Here is a 24,064-nt window from a genome sequence, read left to right on the forward strand (position 1 = left end):
GGAGAAAAAGAGCATGCCTTTAATATATCTTCAATTTTTATAGTGAAAATCAATGTACTACTTTTACAATATAAATTTTAAAATTTAGTATCAGCCTTCTGGTCTCCACCCCGTGTGCACCTCCATTCTTTTTAATAGCCTCACACATTCCAGGAATGTCCTTCTCCTTTACCAGTTATCTACATACCAAAATTTAGGCCCAGCTTAAACTGCGTCTACTCACTAAATCTTAACATTCCTCTAGAGGATACTTGCCATTCTACCTTACACAGCATTTTTTATATCCCAAATTTAACCCTGGGCTTCCCAGATGGCTCTGTGATAAAGAATCCGCCTGCAATGCAGGAGACACGGGTTTGATCCCTGGGTCCGGAAGATCCCTGGGAGAAGGGCATGGCAACTCGCTCCAGTCTTCTTGCTTGGAGAATCCCATGGGCAGAGCAGCTTGGTGGGCTTCAGTCCGTGGGGTCAAAAAATAGACACAACTGAGCAGCTGAACAACAACAGCTTTAACACTGTTGCACACCCTGGGGTCTAGTCTGGGCCCATTTCTTTAGGCTGCTGCTAGTGTGTGGGGTTGTTTACAGCTGAGCCGCCCAGGAAGCCCCGCTTTTAGGCTAATGCTCTGAGTAACTGTTCAACCTTGTTCACGTTGTAACTTGAAATTTCTTCACAGCCTTGTAGCAGGTAGCTCAGCCGCATGCTCTGTGATGACCTAGAGGTGTAGGGTGGGACGGAGGCCCAGGGAGGTGGGGGTGTGTACACGTTCACCGCGGATTCGTGGTGATGGATGGCAGAAACGAACACAGCACAGTAAAGCTGTTATCCTCCAATTAGAATAAACAACATGAAAAAGTTTCCTCTTCACAGACCTGCTCGGGAAAGAAAGGGAAAAACAAAAAAAGGACTCAGTGAATGATGAATTCAAGGAGCCTGTTTACCCTGTCAGCTTCTAAAACTCCCTGACTCTACAGCTTCCACTGTGTGAACCCTGTTGAAATATTTGTCAACAGAAATCATCAGACATTCTTAATGGTTACTTTTTATAACCGAATTTTTATTTACAGTCCTGTATATTGCCTGATCTTTAAAAATTAATACAAAAGGATTTTAAAAAACCTCTCAGCAGCAAAAATTAATTTGCAGGAATGAATGTGTTTTAAGATGTGTGAGTATTCAAAATACTTCATTGTGACCTTTTAAAAAAAAATTTTCAACCTGTAACCGATTAGCTGATTGTCCTTTGAACAAAGTTGATTACTATGAATGAGATTTTTATTCTGTGCATTCATGGAGAATGGTCTACAGAATTTAATAAACATCATAAACAGACTAAAGATGCTGCCACAAGCTTTTGTTAATCAGAGATTAAAATAACATTATAAGGCAATAGTGTGTAATCTTTTTATTACCCCCTCAATCACCCTTCATCCAAGGCATGCCTTGAGAAATTATGTGTACCAAACTATAGTTATTATTTTTCTATTTGTCAATGCTTATGAATAAACATTTTATATTAAAATTTCTTTATTATTCCAAAGATACTAATATCTTGGGGATTAATTAATTGTAACTTTAAAGAGGAGAAACCCAGCAGCCACCACCTTAACCAAGCCATCAAAGTCAACCAGAAATGGAACGCAGAGTTAGCATTTTTCCTCTGCATACGATGCACTGAGATGGATACAACACTGCTTTCTGTATTACTCCCAAGAATGTATAACCTGAATCTAGTAAAGAGAAAACATCAGATAAAACCAACTGAGCAAAATAAATGATCTGTGTTCTTCACAGTGTCAAGATGATGGAAAAATATTCAGAAACTTTTCCCAGATTTAAAGAGACTTGAAAATTTAATACAGCATGTAAATAGAATCCTGGGTCAGATTTTAAAAGTTTTCCTATAAAGGCTATTAACTGGACAATAAGCAAAATTCAAATAAGATTCATAGTTTAAACAACAGTATTGTATCAATGTTTATTTGGTGATTTTAATAATTACCCTATAATTATGGAAGAGAATGTCAATATGGAAAATAATACACACTAAAAAAGGGAGTTATGTCTGCAAATTACTCTGAGAGAGTTTACACACACACATATGCATATATATATATATATATACACATACATATATACCTGTATGTGTATATACATATTTCCATACACTCATATGGGGAGAGAGAATGGTAAGGAAAATATAAGTGCTAATATTCAGGGCATCAGGAATAGGGATAAAGATTAAAATATATAGAAATTCTTTTATCATTTCTAACCATCTAAAACTATGTCAAGGTTAAAATTAAAAATCAGAAGAACAGAAAAACTTCATATTGAAATTAAGTAACCACTGTATCCAAAGTGAGGTCTAGTTCAAAACTAGTTGATCCTTTAGCTTGTGCTGGAAAGTATACAATTGCCTTTCTATAATTGAAATTGTATTACTTTCACAGGCTTCTCATGATCCAAAGGCCCCAGAATGAGAAATACTGCTTTAAATAATTTATTATTGTCATCCAGATTAGAGTACGTAAAACTTTTATAGTGTCTTAGAGGAATTATGCCTCTGCAAAGTTGACTATTTGCTTGCACATTGCTTTTAATGTTTCATCAAAGAAGTTTAACAAACCATTTTTGAATTACAATAGCCATAAGTAAAAAAGAATGCTGAGATATTGACCTTGTTTATGTAACCCTTCTAAATTCACTTACTAGCTCTGGTAGATTTGGGGAGTAGACTCTTTAGGATCTTTGTTCTTCTGAATGTCATTTTGTCTTTGTCTTTTCTCTTTTCAGTCGTTTGTCTGTGATACGTCCAGGAGTATGTGTATGTAAGTTCTAACACCCTTCTTGAGATTCACTGAGTTTCTTGGATTGATGGCTTGTAATTTTTCATTAATTATGAAAACTGTTTCTTCAAATGTGTCTTAATCCCTGTTTTCACTCTTTTCTTCCTTATGAGACTCCAATTTCACGTGTGCTCGACAATTTGACATCGCCTCACAGCTCTTACATGCTCCGTTTTCTTTTTTCTACTGTCTTTTCTCTTTATGCTTCATTTTGGACACTTTCTAATGCTTCAATTTCAAGATCACTAATCCTTGAAGTGGAGGTGCAATGTTAAGATTTTACTTATACATGGTGTCGCATTTGTTGACCAAAATACTTTTCCCAGTATAGTAAAGTTTCTAACTTTAAAATATATATGGCATTTTATTACTGTCCTGTCTTTTATATGTCCCAGTTTTATCTTCTCTTAGCTTCAATTATCATATCCACTTTTTCTAAAACTGATGTATCTATAAGTGGCTGTATTTACCTAAGAAATGTCCTCCTATATTAAAATTAGCATAAGACTTAATCTTTGCACGTAAGTTCATTTTTTTTAACAACCTATGATAAATCTGCTTTTCTTTATCTTCCCTACATCCATCTGTTAAATGTAGTGGTTGTTAATGAAGGGTAGAATTTAATAAAGTCTCATTTGATGAGTATGTTTATCCTATAATTCTTTTGTAATTTTTTAGATGTGGCACTTAATTATATTAAAATGTGCATCTATAATTCACTTGTTTTTATTTTAAAAAATATTTCTTTAAAAAATTATTTTGTTATTATTATTGTTATTTTATATTTTATTTTTTGGCTGTGCTGCATGGCATGGTAGCTCCCCAAGCAGGAATCAAACCCTCTGGTATTAAAAGCAGAAAATCCTAGCCACTGGACTACCGAGGAAGTCCCACTTTTTACTTGTTGTTAAAGGTCCTTATGGCTTTATCTTGTTTTCTTCTCTTGAACGTAAATTCTTCAAAGCACAGACTGTGAGTTCATTTTCCTTGATTACTCCTTCATATAACCAAGCCCAGTATTCACATGTGGGTGCTCTATGTATGTTTGAGATGACGGTGGTGGTGGTTCCTAACCTTTTTCTTTCTTTGGCATGCTTTCAAATAGCAGAATTTTTGATGATGTATTAGAAGGCATTAGGAACATGAAGCAACTTGAGACAAGTCAACAATAATTACAGAGTAGTTGCTACTACAGTATGTAAGAAGGTCTTGCATGTCTGTGCGAGCGTCTATAGTTACCTCTCTGAACAGAATTATGTATCGTCCTGGAAGTGTTAACTTTTTGTTAAAAGTTCACCAAACAAAAAATTCTCGTGTTTTCTGTCGTTAGACTGATGTCGAGATATGCTTCATATTTCTTACTGGTAGCTAGCTATACAACTGCTGTATTGAAAACTGCAGAATCCTCAGCTTTTAGTAATTCCATCCAAACCTACGCATTCACAGACCTGACGGACTCTAGGAGGACTTCCCTGGTGGTCCAGCACAGTTTCGATCCCTGATCAGAGAACCAAGGTCCTGCATACCTCAAAATGCCGCCAACAAGGCGTGACAAACTCTAGCTTGTCTCTAGCAGCTGAGGCCATATCAATAGAGGGACCCCGGAATGTGCGTTTATGTGCAGTCGTGTCTCTGCGGCCCCATGAACTATAGCCCATCGGGCTCCTCTGCACACAGAATTTCCAGGCAAGAATATTGGAGTGGGGTGCCACTCCCTGCTCCGGGGATATTCTGGACCCAGGGATCAAACCCATGTCTCTTGTGTCCCCTGCATTGGCAGGCGGATTCTTTACCACTAGCACCACCTGACCCAGGAGGAAGGAGCAGTGCCCCCATGAGAGACTGACCCAGACTTGCCCGGGAGTGTCCAGCAGTCTCCAGCAGAGGCGTGGGTCGGTGGTGGCCTGCTGCAGGGTCGGGGGCACTGAGTGTGGCAGTGCGTGCACGTGACCTCTTAAAGGAGGTGCTATTATCTCCATCACCTCCACCATAGTTTGGTCTCTGGTCAAACAACAGGGACGGAACACAGCCCCACTCATCAACAGAAAGTTGGATTAAAGATTTACTGAGCATGGCCCCACCCATCAGAAGAAGACCCAGTTTCCCATCAGTCAGTCTCTCCCATCAGGAAGCTTCCTTTAGCCTTTTATCCTTATCTGTCAGAGGGCAGGCAGAATGTGATGGTACCCCACTCCAGTACTCTTGCTTGGAGAATCCCATGGATGGAGGAGCCTGGTAGGCTGCAGTCCATGGGGTCGCTAGGTGTCGGACATGACTGAGCAACTTCACTTTCACTTTTCACTTTCCTGCATTGGAGAAGGAAATGGCAACCCACTCCAGTGTTCTTGCCTGGAGAATCCCAGGCACGGGGGAGCCTGGTGGGCTGCCATCTATGGGGTTGCACAGAGTCGGACACGACTGAAGCTACTTAGTGGTGGCAGCAGGCAGAATGAAAACCACAATCACAGAAAACTAATCAAACCGATCACATGGACCACAGCCTCGTCTAACTCAATGAAACTATGAGCCATGCCACGTAGGGCCACCCAAGATGGACAGGTCATAGTGGAGAGTTCTGACAGAATGTGGTCCACTGGAGAAGGGAATGGCAAAGCATTTCAGTATTCTTGCCCTGAGAACCCCATGAAGAGTGTGAAAAGGCAAAAAGATAGGACACTGGAAGATGAACTCCCCAGGTCAGTAGGTGCCCAATATGCGACTGGAGAAGAGCAGAGAAATAGCTCCAGAAAGAACGAAGCCAAAGCGAAAACAATGCCCAGTGGTGGATGTGACTGGTGATGGAATTAAAGTCCGATGCTGTAAATAACAATATTGCATAGGAACCTGGAATGTTAGGTCCATGAATCAAGGCAAATTGGAAGTGGTCAAACAGGAGATGGCAAGAGTAAACATTGACATTTTAGGAATCAGTGAACTAAAATGGACTGGAATGGATGAATTTAACTCAGATGACCATTATATCTACTAGTGTGGGCAAGAATCCCTTAGAAGAAGTAGAGTAGTCCTCATAGTCAACAAAAGAGTCTGAAATGCAGTACTTGGATATAATCTCAAAAATGACAGAATGATCTCTGTTCAAGTCCAAGGCAAACCATTCAATATCACAGTAATCCAAGTCTATGTCCCAACCAGTAATTCTGAAGAAGCTGAAGTTGAACGGTTCTACGAAGACCTTCTAGAACTAACACCTCAAAAAGATGTCCTTTTCATTATAGGGGACTGGAATGCAAGAGTAGGAAGTCAAGAGATACTTGGAATAACAGGCAAATTTGGCCTTGGAGTACAGAATGAAGCAGGGCAAAAGCTAACAGAGTTCTGCCAAGAGACACACTGGTCATAGCATACACCCTCTTCCAACAACACAAGAGAAGACTCTGCACATGGACAGCACCAGCTGGTCAACAACGAAATCAGATTGATTATATTCTTTGCAGCCAAAGATGGAGAAGCTCTATACAGTCTGCAGAAACAAGACTGGGAGCTGACTGTGGCTTAGATCATGAACTCCTTATTGCCAAATTCAGACTTAAAATGAAGAAAGTAGGGAATACCACCAGACCATTCCGGTGTGATCTAAATTAAATCCCTTACCATTATACAATGGAAGTGACAAATTCAAGGGATTAGATCTGATAGACAGAGTGCCTGAAGAACTAGGGACAAGGTTCGTGAAATTCTACAGGAGACAGGAATTAAGACCATCCCCAAGAAAAAAATGCAAAAAGGCTTAATGGTTGTCTGAGGAGACCTTACAAATAGCTGACAAAAGAAGAGAAGCTAAAGGCAAAGGAGAAAAGGAAAGATATAAGCATCTGAATGCAGAGTTCTAAATAGCAAGAAGAGATAAGAAAGCCTTCCTCAGTGATCAATGCAAAGAAATTGAGGCAAACAATAGAATGGGAAAGATTAGAGATCTCTACAAGAAAATTAGAGATACCAAGGGAACATTTCATGCAAAGATGGTCACAATAATAGACAGAAATGGACCTAACAGAAGCAGAAGATATTAAGAAGAAGTGGCAAGAATACACAGAAGAACTATATAAAAAAGATCTTCACGACCCAGATAATCACAATGGTGTGATCACCCACCTAGAGCCAGACATCCTGGAATGCTAAGTCAAGTGGTACTTAGGAAGCCTCACTATGAACAAAGCTAGTGGACGTGATGGAATCACGTTGAGCTATGTCAAATCCTAAAAGATGATGCCGTGAATGTGCTGCACTCAATATGCCAGCAAATTTGAAAAACTCAGCAGTGGCCACAGGACTGGAAAAGGTCAGTTTTCATTCCAATCACAAAGAAAGGCAATGCCAAAGAATGTTCAAAGTACCGAACAATTACACTCATCTCACACGTTAGCAAAGTAATGCTCAAAATTCTCTAAGCTAGGCTTCAACAGTATGTGAACCACAAACGTCCAGATGTTCAAGCTGGATTAAGAAAAGGCAGAGAAACCAGAGATCAAATTGCCAACCTCTGTTGGATCATAGAAAAAGCAAGAGAGTTTCGGAAAAACATCTATTTCCACTTTATTGACTATGCCAAAGCCTTTGACTGTGTGGATCATAACAAACTGTGGGAAATTCTTAAAGAATTGGGAATATCAGACCACCTGACCTGCCTCCTGAGAAGTCTGTATGCAGGTCAAGAAGCAATAGTTAGAACTGGACATGGAACAACAGACTGGTTCCAAAGAGGAAAAGGAGTACGTCAAGGCTGTATACTGTCACCCTGCTTATTTAACTTATATGCAGAGTACATCCTGAGAAATGCTGGGCTGAAAGAAGCACAAGCTGGAATTAACATTGCCAGGAGAAATATCAATAACCTCAGATATGCAGATGACACCCCTTAGGGCAGAAAGTGAAGAGGAACTAAAGAGCCTCTTGATGAAAGTGGAAGAGGAGAGTGAAACAGTTGGTTTAAAGCTCAACATTCAGAAAACTAAGATCATGGCATCCGGTCCCATCACTTCATGGCAGATAGATGGGGAAACTGTGGAAACAGTGGCTGACTTTATTTTTTGGGGCTCCAAAATCACTGCAGATGGTGACTGCAGCCATGAAATTCGAAGACGCTTCCTCCTTGGAAGAAAACTTATGACCAACCTAGACAGCATATTAATAAGCAGAGACACTACTTTGCCTACAAAGGTCCGTCTAGTCAAGGCTATGGTTTTTCCAGTGGTTATGTAGGGATATGAGAGTGGACCATAAAGAAGCTGTGTGCCGAAGAATTGATGCTTTTGAGCTGAGGTGCTGGAGAAGACTCTTGAGAGTCCCTTGGACTACAAGGAAGTCAAACCAGTCCATCCTAAAGCAAATCAGTTCTGAATATTCGTTGGAAGAACTGATGCTGAGGCTGAAACTCCAATACTTTGGCCACCTAATGCGAAGAACTGACTCACTAGTAAAGACCCTGATGCTGGGAAAGATTGAAGGTGGGAGGAGAAGGGGACGACAGAGGATGAGATGGTTGGATGGCATCACTGACTTGATGGACATGAGTTTGAGCAAGCTTCGGGAGTTGGTGATGGACAGGGAGGCCTGGTGTGCTGCAGCCCATGGGGTGGCAAAGAGTTGGACACAACTGAGCGACTGAACTGAACTGAACTGAGCACCACCTGAGAAGGACCCCAGCCCCTCTTAAAATGCTTGCCTGAGAAAGTTCCATGCTTCCAGGAAAATTTACTGTTTTTTCCAGCCCAAAACTGGTGGTAGATTCCTGAACTCCCTCCTAGAGTTTACTTGTGAATGCTTGCGGTGATAAATCGTTTCTTTGACCTTTGAGATGTAAATCTACCATCCAAAACTGTTTCATCAAGAACTTGAGAGCTGTCTCTTTGAATTTCAAACATCCAGGGAGATAAGTCTCTCACCCTCAGTCCCTGCATATGCACAAGTAAACAATTTTCAAAAATTCAATACAATAAGAGCTAAGTGGATAAAGACCTAGCTTGCCTCAACTTGCACCACTGCCTCCTGTCATGAGGATAGGAGAGTTTATTTCTACTCCAGATAAACTCCCTTGAAAAACTGCAGGTGTCTCAGTCACGGAAAAGCCCATTAATCCTCCTGCAGTGCCTTTCCCTGAACACACCCAGCCTTTTAAAAGTCTCCAGCCCTTTGTTTCAGGGAAGTTGAGTTCAGCTCACAGCAGACACTCACCCTATTGCAATAGTATTGCTAAATGTAATCTGTCCTCACAGCTTGGACAGCACAGCTTTGTCTTTGACAATATTGTATTGTGATATTGCGTTGCCTGCAGTTGCTGCGGGAATGTGTTTTACATGTTGATCCCAGTTTGGCAGCATTTCCACTCAGGAAATAAGCATCGGGCAGCTGCCTGTTTGATCTGTGTTTGGAAACAATGCTCCAGGGTCTCCTGTGTTTCCACACATCTTGTTTACAGAGGCACTGACAGCCTTTGTTCCAGATTGTCTTCTCAAGGATGTTTGTGTAGTGAACAACCTTGGAAGGTAAAGTGTCTCCCTTTGGAGCAAAAGTCTATTTATTGTCCAGTATAATAAACATGATATCACCCTTCAGGGCAAAAGTCAAACGGGCTTATTGCCTGTTATAAAAGATGTAGGTTCCCTGACGTTTGTGGAGATTCTTCTCCTGTGATGCAGCTTATTACGTATGTGTGTGTGAGTGTGTGTATGTAGTTACTACATGGCCCTCTTTGTATGAGCCTGCAGGAATCGAGGCTCCAAGAGCCAGTGGCTCAGAGATCACAGAGAAAGTGGATGATGCACCCTGGAAGTGTGGGCATAAAGTCCAGCTCCCCGTGGGTTGCCTTTCACCAGTGCAAAAGAGGAGATGGGAGGGGGCCTGGACACGTAAATCCCCACCCTCCCTTTCGCCTTCCCAGAGGCCACTCCGTCCACGTTTTGCCCTTGCAGCCCATTAAGGGGAACTCTGTGCACCCGGTGGGTGCATCTGCAGTGTGGCTGCAGCCTGGCACTCATGTACCACACATCGTTTCACAGCTTCTCTTACCTCACTTTCTTTTCCTCTCCCTCACTGCCCTGGGTTTGCCTTCCCAGCTCAAACAGCCATGCCTTAGTCTTTGCCTCAGTTTTTTTTTGAGAATCCAGGCTAAGGTAGTGGCTAAGTAAAGAGGAAGGACTATAGATTGTAAAAGGTTAAACAGGCAAAAAATATGCTCTCAAGGACATATATTCTAGAAGTATAAATAAACGATTCCCCCAAATTCAATATGATAAGTGCTACTATAGAAATATGTATGATTTTATGAAATGTACTAGGGACATAAACGAAAGCTGATTACTTCTGAAGAGCGGGTGGGGATGTCATAGCAAACCATAGGGAAGTGGTGTGTGTTAGTTTGTCTGGTTCGCTGAAACAAAGTTAGGCAAACTGAGTGGCCTAAACAAAAGGAACTTATTGTCTCATAGTTCTGAAGGCAAGAAGTTCAAGATCAAAGTGTCGCTCTCCCTGGCTCTCTCTGAGGGCCATGCGGGAGGGGTGCATTCTGCACCTTTCTCCAAGCTTCTGGTCGTTGTGGTGATCCTTCCTTGGCGTGTAACTCTCTGCTTTCATCTTTATGTGGCGTTTTTCCCTGTGTGAGTGCCTGGGTCCAGATCTCCCCTTTCTAATTTTTATTGGACTATAGTTGACTCATAAAGTTGTGTTAGCTTCAGGCGCACAGCAAAGTGAATCAGATACATCCACTGGCCCAAAAAGTTCATGTGGGTTTTCTGTAAGATGTTACAGAAAAACCCGAACAAACTTTTTTTTTTACCTATTTATTTTGTGTTAACCAACAAACTTTTGGCCGATCCACTATATCCATCTATAGCTATAGATCTCTCTTCTTTTTCAGACTCTTTTCCCTTATAAGTCATTACAGAACACGGAGTAGAGTTCCCTATGCTGTACAGTAGATCTTTACTTTATTTACAGCAGTGTATATGTGTTAATCTCAACCTCCTCGTTTATCGCGTCCTCCCACATTTCCTCTTTGGTAACCACAAGTTTGATTTTGAGGTCTGTGAATCAGTTTCTGTTTTACAAATAAGTTCATTTGCATCATTTCTATTAGATTCCACAGTTGTTGGTGAAAGGACAGAAAAGATAAAAGGCAAAGAAATGGGCAAAAGGCAGCCCATTAGAAATGTCCTCAAAATTTTTGAAAGGTTTTAGTAGAGTAGCAAAGAGGTAGGCTTGTCTTATATGGCTCTAAAATACAGAATTAAGACATGAATTGGTGCTGAGGTAAAGCAACTTTTTTTTAGTTTATAACCACATTGGTGAATTTTACATTAGAATTGTGCTGGAAAGGTCTGCCTTGAATATTTTGTGCCTCCTAATTGGAGTTGTTAAGCATAGATGGCTTTGGTTATTTAAGTTGTTGCTCAGAGGATTCAGGGTCCTGAAACTTTGGTATTTGGACAGATTACTCTTTCCTTTGGGCTTCCCTGGTGGCTCAGAGGTTAAAGCGTCTGCCTGCAATGCGGGAGACCTGGGTTTGATCCCTGGGTTGGGAAGATCCCCTGGGGAAGGAAATGGCGACCCACTCCAGTGCTCTTGCCTGGAGAATCCCATGGATGGAGGAGACTGGTGGGCTACAGACCACGGGGTCGCAAAGAGTCGGACACGACTGAGTGACTTCACTCACTCACTCACTCATGTGGTATTTGTCTTTCTTTAAATGTCCTTTTTTAAATAAAGACACCAGTCATACTGGACTAGCATCCCACCCTATTCCAATGTGACTTCATCTTAACTAATTACATCTGCAATGATTCTATTTCCAAATGAGGTCACATTCTTAGGTACTTGGGATTAGAACTTCAGTGTATAATCTGGGGGGACACAGTTCAACCCATATGAAGATGGTACATTTGAGCTGGACCTCAAATGTTCAGGAGTTTGCCAAGCCGACGAGAGCTGAGATTACATACATCATGAATGACACATGGGTGCGTGGAGTTTGGGAACTGTCTGGTTAATTTTGGGAAAGACCGGAATCTAGTTTGGCAGGATGGTAGAGCTAGGTCAAGGCAGGGAGGAAGTGACTGAAGATGGCTGTGTCAAGCAGGTTAGAGGCTGCTTGACAGGGAGGAGGTGGTCCTTTATTCTGGACCCCACTGGAAACTACCCAGTGTTTGTTGAACTGACCTTTGTTACTTCTTCCTAATTACAGTAGCAATTGGTGCATGTAACTGTCATATCAGCTGGGACTTCCCTACCACTTGGAGGCTTCTAGAGGGCTGGAGTCCCACGTCCACCATTTGTGGGTATCCTGGGCTTCCCCTGCTCCCTGCCAGAAACTATAATTCTCTTCATGGAATGCTGCTTCCTACGGCATCAACCTAGATAAGAAGCCCTGTTTCTCTAGCTTCCACTAAGAAAAAAAACGAACACTTCCTGTATTTGGAAACTTTTAAGATCTGAGAGGCTTTGGAGAGGGCGGCATGGCAAAACTTGCAGCTTCCCATCCCTCTGCCTCCACCCCTTCCTCGTCTTCCTGGAGCAAGAAATCATTTCTCGCTCCTCATGCTGAAGAGTTCTGCGACATTCAGCTCCTCTGGTATCTCATTGTCTGTGCCAAGCACCCATTCGAGTATTTTTTTCCCAAATATCATTCTCTTCCCATGAGGAATTGAGAGGTAAAATTTTCTCACATATTTTAAAAAAGAACTTGGAATATTGGAGTTGTATCACAAATAAGTGTATGCATATGAATACACCAATAAAAATGTAAAAATCACCCATCGTATTATAAACTGTTAATATTTGGTATCTTTTGTTCCAGTCTTTAATATATTTCATAGCTGGGCTCATTCTATATATACACTTTTTTGTAACTAGATTAAAAATTTTTTGATATTACATCAAGGGAAATTCCCAATGTTGCCAAAATGAATTTTGAAACCTAATTTTCATGGTTTTATATTTTCATATGAGCCGAATCAATTTACTTAAAGTTTCCGTGAGGTGGAACAGTTAGGTTTCCGGATTTTTATTGTTCTCAATTAGGCCATAGTAAATGTTTTGGCGCATGAATCTTGATCTACCTTTTAAATTATTACAGTATGACAGATAACTGAATGAGAAGTTATTGAGTCAAATGATGAGAATATATTAAGCCTCAAGAGGCCTCCATTGTTTCTGGAAAATTTCTTGACACAGGAAAGTAGAATGCTCAGACATGCTCTTTACAGATCATGCTCTTTACAGATCATTACTCGTGCTGCAGAATCTAGGGAGAAGACAAGCAGAAGCTGACTTAACTATGGCAAACGGAGTTCGGGAAGGTGTGGCTAGAGAGATGGGGAGGCAGTTTAGGGATACTTCTAAAAATAGTCAAAAAGACTTGCTAACTGCTTATGGGAGAAGGGAAACAGTTGAAGAACCAAAGAAAACCACCTAGCTTTCCAACTTGACAGCGTGGAATACTGCCAGGGAGTATATTGATGTTTCTAATACAGAAAAAGACTAGATAGCAAGGTGTGTAGATAGGTAGAAGAGGATAATTTGGCTCGCAGCTTTTTTTGTTTGAATAATATACTCATTTCTAACGGCTTTCAGTGGACTCTAACAGACATTTGGGATGATGTTTATTGGTGGGGGGAAAAATCTGTAATTTTTCTTGCCCAAAATATGCAACTAGCTTTATAATTCTTATAAAAGAAGAGCATTGGGGTGGCAACCTGGTTAGAAGAAGTCTTGTCTTAAAGCTGCATTTTTTTTTAAAGTAAACACCTGTTTTTGTTTTTGCTTTAATTTAGATTGCATGCAGATTTAGTTACATAAACGGAGATTGGAGAATACTAAAGATTAGGTGGGGAAACAGTGGAAACAGTGTCAGACTTTATTTTTCTGGGCTCCAAAATCACTGCAGATGGTGACTGCAGCTATGAAATTAAAAGATGCTTACTCCTTGGAAGGAAAGTTATGACCAACCTAGATAGCATATTCAAAAGCAGAGACATTACTTTGCCAACAAAGGTTCGTCTAGTCAACGCTATGGTTTTTCCAGTGGTCATGTATGGATGTGAGAGTTGGACTGTGAAGAAGGCTGAGCGCCAAAGAACTGATGCTTTTGAACTGTGGTGTTGGAGAAGACTCTTGAGAGTCCCTTGGACTGCAAGGAGATCCAACCAGTCCATCCTAAAGGAGATCAGCCCTGGGGTTTCTTTGGAAGGAATGATGCTAAAGCTGAAACTCCAGTACTTTGGCCACCTCATGCAAAGAGTTGACTCATTGGAAAAGACTCTGATGCTGGGAGGGATCGGGGGCAGGAGGAGAAGGGGACGACAGAGGATGAGATGGCTGGATGGCATCACTGACTCAATGGACGTGAGTCTGAGTGAACTCCAGGAGTTGGTGATGGACAGGGAGGCCTGGCATGCTGTGATTCATGGGGTCGCAAAGAGTCGGACACGACTGAGCGACTGATCTGATCTGATCTGAAAGATTCCAAGTCAGCCCTGGATAGCTACTGCTGGCATCCATTCCTTCTCATTCTAGTGATATAACTTCAGTTTTCCTTGGAAGAATCACCCCTCTTCCACTCTCCCTTCCTGTGGTTTTAGCGCACCTGGCCCTACTCCGTGGTGCCAAGGGTGGGCAGCCAATCAGTGTCAATGGTGTTAAAGTCAAGGAGTTTCCAGGAGAACTGATGAAAAACTCTTTCCACAAGGATTTCTTTTTTCAAAAAATGAAATTTAATTGGAGGATTAGTCTACAATATTGCGATGGTTTTTGCCATACACCAACATGAATCAGTCACGGGTGCACATGTGTCCCCCCATCCTGAACCCCCCTCCCAACTCCCTCCCCACCCCATCCCTCTGGGTTGTCCCCAAACACAGGCTTTGAGCGCCCTGCTTCATGCATTGAACTTGCACTGGTCATGTTTTACAGATGGTAATACACATGTTTCAACGCTATGCTCTCAAATCTTCCCACCCTTGCCTTCTCCCACAGAGTCCAAAAGTCTGTTCTTTACATCTGTGTCTCTCTTGTTGCCTTGCATAAAGGATCATCGTTACTGTCTTTCTAAATTCCATATATATGTGTTAGTATACTGTATTGGTGTTTTTCTTTCTGGCTTACTTCACTCTGTTATAATAGGCTCTAGTTTCATCCACCTCATTAGAACTGATTCAAATGTATTCTTTTTAATGGCTGAGTAATACTCCATTGTGTATAGGTACCACAGCTTTCTTATCAATTCATGTGCCTATGGACATCTAGGTTGCTTCCATGTCCCAGCTATTGTAAACAGTGTTGTGATGAACATTGGGATACATGTATCTCTTTCAATTCTGGTTTCCTCAGTGTGTATGCCCAACAGTGGGATTGCTGGGTCGTATGGCAGTTCTATTTCCAGTTTTTTAAGGAATCTCCATACGGTTCTCCATAGTGGCTATACCAGTTTGCATTCCCACCAACAGTGTAGGAGGGTTCCCTTTTCTCCACACCCTCTCCCGCATTTATTGTTTGTAGACTTTTTGATGGCAGCCATCCTGACCAGCGTGAGATGATTACCTTATTGTGGTTTTGATTTGCATTTCTCTAATAATGAGTGATCTTGAGCATTTTTCATGAGTATATCAGCCATCTGCATGTTTTCTTTGAAGAAATGTCCATTTGGTTCCTTGGTCCGCTTTTTGATGGGGTTGTTTATCTGGGATTGAGCTGCATGGACTCCCACAGGGATTTCTGAGAGAAGATAGTAGAACTTCAGCTGCTGGCCCCTCTCTTGCTTTCTGGCAATGGCGTCAACTCAAAAGAAATTCGGACTGGGTTTATTCTGATGACCTGGTTCTGATGGCATCTTGAGCCCCTAAGATCCAAGTGGTTTGATGCCAGTTCTAGTTTCAGTCCTTTTTGACATTAAAATTCCATTTTTATCTAAAGCCATTTTGAGTAGGTTTCTGTCACATATAACTGAAAAAGTTCTTACTAATACAGTACTGGAGATCAGAAGAAGGTTCAATTTTCAAAAGTTTCAACTATTAAAGATAAAACTAAAAGGAATTCTACTGTGACTACACAAGTATCCTTTTTAACATTTAATGGTTGACAAATACGTATGAAACATCTATCATGGTGCCAGGGACTATGTTAGGCTCTGTACATAAAATATGTTAAAGCTATGGTTACAGAAACACTTTACGCACAGCATATTAAAAATCAAATCGTTACAATCCATAAGTTGGCTGAATGAGCTAGTTAGAATTAGTAGCATGAATTTTGCCTTCCAAACTTTATATACTTTGTCTTTTATTTCTTTTTGTAAAGAGCTGAGGGTAACTAAAATTGGTAGGCAGCAAAAAAAAAAAAAAATTTATTTGCTTGCATTTTAATATTTCAAATGTTTGGAATATACCACACTAGGAACTCAAGTTTCACGATATAGATTACCGAAAGGTGGTGTAGCTTATATTTAAAATGCCTAACAAATGTGCACCTGTTGACGTGTAGAATTTAGGGGTCTTTCTCCTGCATCCTTATTTACATTCTTTCAAAATGTACAGATGTGAAAACACACCTAGCAATAAAAGGTTGATTAAGCTTTCTGATGTGACACCAGTGAAAACATTGCATAAAAAGCAAGGAAGCAAGGGTAAGAACCAATCAAGGTTTCTTCTCTCTGTTGTTCAGGAGCGTCTTACTCTTTAGCCACCCTTCTGCCTCAGCTGTCTCTTTTGGCCTTGACTTGTCAGTTGAGGATTGTTTAATTAAGAATGTTTTCGCTTCACACTCCACCCTTGGGTCATTAGAGAGTGCAATGGAAAATATAATAATGGAAAGATTATTTCGATCTGTTATTATATGATACTTAAATATATATCATGGGATCCATAAGACAGTGTACTGAAAAAATCTGAAACATGGAAAAAAATATTTCTTATTCCTCACCATCCTACATATCATAAAAACTACATGTAGCCAGCAATGAATGTGCCACAATTATACAGTAACAAAATATTCCATCTTTTCTAAGTTCACTGCTTAAATTTAAATAACCAACAACATTTCCTTTTTCCCACTAGGGATTTTCAGGGAACTCAGTAGTGAGTTAGCAAAATATTCTTATTAAAAAAAACAAATACTTGGGACAAAGAGAAATTGTGTATGCCCTCATCCAGGGAACCCCACACAGGTTGTTTTATGTCTTCAGAGTGACTTCTCAAGCCTGAATTCCTTCTTCTTAGCAGGTGTCAGAGCCTACCCTGCAGTCCTCTTCTCTTTATTCTTGTCATCCCAAGCCAAGGACAAGCTGTTGACTGTAGCATGTTTCCCCCATGCTTGCTCACCTTCCCTTTCTAATTTTTCGCTGCCCTCATTACAAGAGTTTTGATAGAAGATATTTTTCACATACTGAAGTATGGCAAAATCATTCTGGCTTATATATGATTTAACTTAAACCTTATGCTAACTAGAACAGTCTGCTTTCAGCATCACCGACTCAGTGGACATGAGTTTGGGTAGGCTCCAGGAGTTGGTGATGGACAGGGAAGCCTGGTATACTGCAGTCCATGGGGTCACAAAAAGTCGGACATGACTGAGTGACTGAACTGAACTGAAACATGCATTGTACATCTGCTTTAACCATTAAAGGAAAGAACTTTTTATGGAGAATAAAATGGAGGTTCTTTCAAAGACTAAAAATAGAACGACCATACGTGCTTGCGTGCTGAGTTGCCTGAGTCACGTCTGACTCTTGGCGACGCTATGGACTGTGGCTCACCAGGCTCCTCTGTCCATGGGATTCTCCCGGCAAGAATACTGGGATGGATTGTCATGCCCTCCTCCAGGAGATCTTCCTGGCCCAAGGGTCGAACCCATGTCTCTTATGTCTCCTGTATTTGCAAGTATGTTCTTTACCACTAGCACAAATGGAAAGCCCAGAATGATCATATGACCCAGTAACCCCGCTCCTAGGCACGTATCTGGAGAAAACCATAATTCAAAAAGATACATTCACCCCATTGTTCATTGCAGCACTATTTACAATAGCCAGGACATGGAAGTCACCTAAATGTCCATCAACAAAGGAATGGATAAAGAAGATGTGGTATACATATACAACAAGTTTGGTGGCAGGAGAAGAAGGGAACGACAGAGGATGAGATGGTTGGGTGGCACCACCGAATCAATGGACATGAGGTTGACAAACTCCTGGACACGGTGAAGAACAGGGAAGCCTGGCATGCTGCAGCCCATGGAGTCACAAAGAGTCAGACATGATTGAACAACAATACATATGCAATGGAATATTACTCAGCCATAAAAAATGATTTGCAGGGATGTGGATGGACATAGAGACTGTCATATAAGGTATGTCAGAAAGAAATAAAAACAAATATTTTACATAATGCATATGTGTGGAATCTAGAAAAATAGTACAGCCGAACCCATTTGCAAAGCAGAAACAGACAGAGATGTAGAGAACAAACTTATGGACACCAAGAGAAAAGTGGGGGGATGAACTGGGAGATTGGGATTGATGTATATACACTACTATGTATAAGATGGGTGACTAATGAGAACCTACTGTATGGCATGGGGGAAAAAGGTACAATCTGTTTTTAGGACATATCTTAAGTTAACCTTAAGAACACATTTCAATATACAGTGGTGGCAGTTTAGTCATGTCTAAGTCCTGGCCAACTCTCTTGAAACCACGAACTGTAGCCCGCAAGGCTCCTCTGTCCATGGGATTTCCCAGGCAAGAACCTGGAGTGGGTTGCCCTTTCCTTTCTAGGGGTTCTTCCTGACCCAGGGATTGAATTTGTGTCTCCTGCATTGCAGGCGGTCTTCTGCACTGCAGGCAGATTTTTTACCACGGAGCCACCAGGGGAGCCCCTTCAATATACAGTAGGTGCATACAAACACCATTTGACTCCACTTATATGAGGTAACTAGAATAGTCTTATGGCAGAAAGTGAAGAGGAACTAAATAGCCTCTTGAGGAAAGTGAAAGAGGAGAGTGAAAAAGTTGGCTTAAAGCTCAACATTCAGAAAACTAAGATCATGGCATCTGGTCCCATCACTTCATGGGAAATAGATGGGGAAACAGTGGAAACAGTGTCAGACTTTATTTTGGGGGGCTCCAAAATCACTGCAGATGGTGACTGCAGCCACAAAATTAAAAGATGCTTACTCCTTGGAAGGAAAGTTATGACCAACCTAGATAGTATATTGAAAAGCAGAGACATTACTTTGCCAACAAAGGTCCATCTAGTCAAGCCTATGGTTTTTCCAGTAGTCATGTATGGATGTGAGAGTTGGACTGTGAAGAAGGCTGAGCACCGAAAAATTGATGCTTTTGAACTGTGGTATTGGAGAAGACTCTTGAGAGTCCCTTGGACTGCAAGGAGATCAAACCAGTCCAACCTAAAGGAAATCAACACTGAATATTCATTGGAAGGACTGATGCTAAAGCTGAAACTCCAGTACTTTGGCCACCTCACGCTAAGAGTTGACTCATTGGAAAAGACTCTGATGCTGGGAGGGATTGGAGGCAGGAGGAGAAGGGGACGACAGAGGATGAGATGGCTGGATGGCATCACTGACTCGATGGACATGAGTCTGGGTGAACTCCGGGAATTGGTGATGGACAGGGAGGCCTGGCGTGCTGCGGTCCATGGGGTTGCAGAGAGTCGGACACAACTGAGCAACTGAACTGAACTGAGAATAGTCATATTCATAGAGTCAGAAAGTACATTCATAGATGCCAGAGGCAGGGGTGGGGAGAGGGGATGGGGACTTAGTTTTAAATGGGAACAAAGTTTCAGTTCAGGAGAGTAAAAAACTCCAGAGATGGATGATGTTGGGAGTTGCACAATGTGAGTGTACTTGGTGCCACTGAAGCACAGTTAACTGTGGTTAAAATTGTTTATGTTATGTGACTTCTATCACAATTAAAATGTTTAAAAATAAAAACGAATAATTGTGGTTCAAGCATCCAAAGTGGAGCTGGGTGGCTATTGTGGATGTGGTTTCATATATGTTCCTCCATCCCTGAGAACTTGAATTTTCTGAACTGTATCAGTTTCAAGGACACCACCAATCAGTCTCAAAACAATATCTGCTAGCTACTGTCAGCCAGAACCTTATGTTCCCAAGGTCTCCCCTTGTAACCAAGCAACCATTTTGAACCCAATCAATCCATGCTTGCCAAGAACCCTTACTCCTTTCCAGCGCCAATCCTAGTCCTTGACAAACAATTTATGTAATTTTAGTTTTTGCCTGTATAACCCTCCTCCATTTTGTAGACTTTTGTTGTTGTTATTCAGTCGATGGTGATGGACAGGGAGGCCTGGCGTGCTGCAATTCATGGGGTCGCAAAGAGTCGGACACGACTGAGCGACTGAACTGAACTGAACTGAAGTCATTCTGACCCTTTGCGACCCCACAGACTGTAGCCCACTTACATCCTCTGTCCATGGGATTATCCTGGCAAAACTATTGGAGTGGGTAGCCATCTTCTTCTCCAGGGGATCTTCCCAACCCAGGGTTTGAACCTGCATCTTCTGTACTGCAAGCGGATTCCTTACCGCTGAGCCACCAGGGAAACCCTATTTTGTAGTCCAGGGGAGTACAATTCAAGTGCTTCTTGGATCTGTGTATCCCAGGCTATCGTCCTCAGTTTGGCTCAAAACTTTTCTATTTCTATTACAGATTGGTTTAGTGGCTAAGTTGTGTCTGACCCCTGAGACCCCGTAGACTGCAGCCCATCAGGCTCCTCTGTCCATGGGATTTTCCCAGGCAAGAACACTGGAGTGGGTTGCCATTTCCTTCTCCAGGTATAGATTGGCATATTGATTATTTTCATTGACAGTTTTATAGCTAATCACCTGAGAATAGTAAAAATAATAAGAATTTAAAAGCTGGGAAATTTTATGAAGTGCTGACAGTTTTTCCTGCATTGTAGTTCCTCACTGTTTTGTTAGATTATTATCGTGAACTAATTGGATTCCATTTCTACTTTCAACCTGCCTGGTGGAGTTCACCAAATCTGCTTACACCTTCATAGTTTACTTTCCATGACAGTGATAGAAGTTCTTTCCTCTGAAATTTTTGCTGTATGTCGACTAGAAGTCATAGCCAAAACTGAAAAGGTATCCTCTTATCTTAAATTGGTAATTTGCATCTTTGAGGAAGCAGAAATAGGGTAACATTTAGTCCAAGGTATGGATGCCATCTAGGAATCATCACCTCTTTCTTAAAAAGATGCTAGTTTATTCTAGCTTTTTTTTTTTTTTTTTTAAGATTTCCAAGTTTTGGTATTTCCCAAGGAAATAAACACTGATTTTTTTTTCCCGGACACAGAAGACTCATACTTGTGTTTTATAAATTATTTTTTCTTGTTGTAAATCTTCAGAAAACTGAGTAGGAGAGGAACTGACCTAGAACTCATTGCTTCCAGTATTTGTGCTTACAGGCTCCTTCTCTAGCGTCATTAAGACTGAAGACATCTTCATCATCACCACCATGCGAGAAGTATCAAAACAGTTGCAGTTCAAAACAGTTCTCTAAAAAAACCAAATCAGGTACTATTGCTGCTGCTGCTGCTGCTAAGTCACTTCAGTAGTGTCTGACTCTGTGCGACCCCATGGACGGCAGCCCACCAGGCTCCCCTATCCATGGGATTCTCCAGGCCAGAACACTGGTGTGGGTTGCCATTTCCCTCTCCCGTACCATTGCTATTTATCAAGAAATAGGATCTGGCATGTGATTTTACGATTTAAATTCTACTTTTAGCTTTGAAAATACCACTGCTATTTATCAAGAAATCGGATCTGGCGTATGATTTTACGAGTTGAATTCTACTTTTAGCTTTGAGGTCACGTATACAAATAAGAAAACGTGTATTTAGGAAGTCAGGTTTTAGTCCCACGCAATGTCTGCTACAGCGAGCACTATGAAGCGGCCAGAAAAGCATACACACGCACCAGGTAAGAGGAACAATTAAACAAGGAGGTTAAGATCCTGGTGTTGATTCTTCCACGCATAAGCGTAGTCCTGGCCGAGGACGGGGCCCTGGTGAGACCTACAGGAGCTCTGCGGCAGCAGGGGACAAGGGCGGCCGAGAGTCTGCCCGGAGCCGGAGCGGGATGCGATCAGGACAGCCGAGGTCATTGGTCCTGGCCGAAGATAGCCGAGCTAGAAACGTGCAGCTAGAGGGAGAGCAGGAGAACCGGGGCCCAGCGACTGTCCCGGGAGCGCCCCCGCTGGGAGGGGCGGGGCGAGGCGCGCGCGGGCGGCGGGGGCCGGGGCCGCGGGTCTGGGCTCGGGGGCGCGCGCACGCCGCGGGTCTGGGCTCGGGGGTCGGGGGGCGTGCGGCGCGTGTCTGGGCTCGGGGGCGCGCGCGGCGCATGTCTGGGCTCGCGGCTGGGGGGACGCGCGGCGCGGGTCTGAGCTCGGAGAGCGCGCGCACTCCGCGGGTCTGGGCTCGGGGGCGCGCGCGGCGCGGGCCCGCCGAGCTGTGGCACGAGGCCGCGGCGGGACGCGAACGCCGCAGGGGGACCGGGGCGGCGGCGGCTGAGGAGTGGAGACGGGAGGCGGGTCCTCGCTCGCTCGGCTGACGGCTTGGGCGCTGCGGGCTGAGGATACCAGGCGGCCGAGGCGGCGAAGGGAGGGCGAGCGGCAATCCCCCACCTCACCTGACGGCCGGCGGCGCCCGCGGCCCTCAGCATGCGCCGCGAGGCGAGGGTTCCCCTCCCGCCCGTGGGCTGAGGCGGCGCCGGCGGCGGCAGGGAGAGGCGGCATGCGGCTGCCGGGCGCGGCGTAGAGGACGCGGCAGGCGGCGAGTGCCGGCCGCCGGGGGAGGGCTCGCTTCGCCCGGCCGCCGCCGCCTCCCGCCGCCGGGCGCCCGAGCGGAGCGGCGCGGCGGGCTGGGCGCCCCGACATGGCGGCCAGGAGCGCCCCGAGCTGCCACCTGCGGCTCGAGTGGGTGTACGGCTACCGGGGCCACCAGTGCCGCAACAACCTCTACTACACGGCGGCCAAGGAGATCGTGTACTTCGTGGCGGGCGTCGGCGTGGTGTACAGCCCGCGCGAGCACCGGCAGAAGTTCTACCGGGGCCACAGCGACGACATCATCAGGTACGGGGCCCGGGGGCGGCCGGCGTCCCCCCGCGGCCCGCTCGGGCAGGGCGCCGCGCTCCAAAGGGGAGGCCCGGGGCCGTCTAGTCCCGACCCTGCCCTCTGGGCACCGGGAAACCGGCCCCCTTTCCCGCCTTCGTACCCCGAATCTCCCCCTCGGGTCGCTGCGATGGCCCCAAATCCGCGGGTCCTCCCTTCTCCCTTCCTCACATGGGTGCAGTGTACCGAAAGCTGCCGTAGGTTGCATTTTTACCCCTTGAAATCTCGTCGGAGACTGCTTATTAAACGAATTCTTAAAGCGCCAGAGGGAAGTCCTTTACCTAGTAGAGAACGCAGAAGAGTCCCGTAAGCGCTAGGCTGGTCCCGGGGAGCGCGCCGCGGGTGGCATCCTAGAGGGCACTCGGCTCTTGGCCGTAATAACTAGTTGAGGTTTCACCTTCTGCTGTTATAAGCAGATAGAAATACCGGCAACCTTCAGGCAATCCATCGGACTTTAAAATTTGCACACCTGAAGGCAGTTTGAGGGTAAGGATTGATTCAACCCAATCACACCCCACCCCACTCCCCCACCCCCCCGCAATCATTTTAGGTGTTAAGCTAATTCTGGTTTCCATTTCTCTTGTTTCCTTTTTGGTAAAGCACTCCTAAATAAGTTTACTTTTTTTTTTTTTTTTTACTTAAATCACAATTTTGTCTACATTTTAATTCTTCTTTGACCGACATCTTAAAGTTGCCCCCAGGGCTTGTTTCCATTTCTTTAGTGAGCGGTGTATTTGAAATAGTATTTTCCATCAGTGTCTCAGCAGAACTTTTGTGGCAAATGAAGTTAAGAGCAGCAGAGATTATTTTAGACTGTTGATTATTGTCTCAAGCACAGCATATTTGTCGTTGATAAATAGAGATGTGTTTTAAAACATTTGAGACTGTGTGTCTGTGTTTTTAAGAGATTCTATGATTGGGTTTGATTACTCAGTTTTATCCCCATATCTGTGTTCCACAGGACTTAAACTGTGCAATTAAAACCCATTTGGTATCATGGTTTGATGTTTTGTAGGCAAAACACTCTGGTACATAAATACCATAAATAAAGATCT

General features: G+C 43.2%; 1 protein-coding gene and 1 long non-coding RNA gene across 21 annotated transcripts in view; one reads left to right on the plus strand and one right to left on the minus strand.

The window, feature by feature from the left end:
• LOC123327951 lies at positions 1–23,422 on the minus strand. Its single transcript, XR_006542583.2, has 2 exons — positions 23,291–23,422; positions 1–872 (listed from the first exon to the last, which is right to left on the minus strand). It is a non-coding gene; the product is annotated as an uncharacterized LOC123327951 (long non-coding RNA).
• The window catches only part of EML5 (EMAP like 5), a 165,899-nt gene continuing 164,494 nt past the window's right edge, over positions 22,660–24,064 (plus strand). For 15 of the 20 annotated variants that reach the window (XM_044924644.1, XM_044924646.1, XM_044924643.1 and 12 more), the window contains exon 1: positions 22,661–22,970. In XM_044924644.1, coding sequence (XP_044780579.1) covers positions 22,774–22,970 — 197 coding nt within the window. In that variant the 5' untranslated portion in view covers positions 22,661–22,773. Of the gene's footprint in view, positions 22,971–24,064 lie in introns of all 20 variants that reach the window. The other 5 variants (XM_025295108.2, XM_006061477.3, XM_044924648.1 and 2 more) reach the window with 2 other exon arrangements.

This window comes from Bubalus bubalis, chromosome 11 (genome assembly GCF_019923935.1).
Source record: "Bubalus bubalis isolate 160015118507 breed Murrah chromosome 11, NDDB_SH_1, whole genome shotgun sequence".
In the NCBI taxonomy this organism is placed as follows: Eukaryota; Metazoa; Chordata; class Mammalia; order Artiodactyla; family Bovidae; genus Bubalus; species Bubalus bubalis.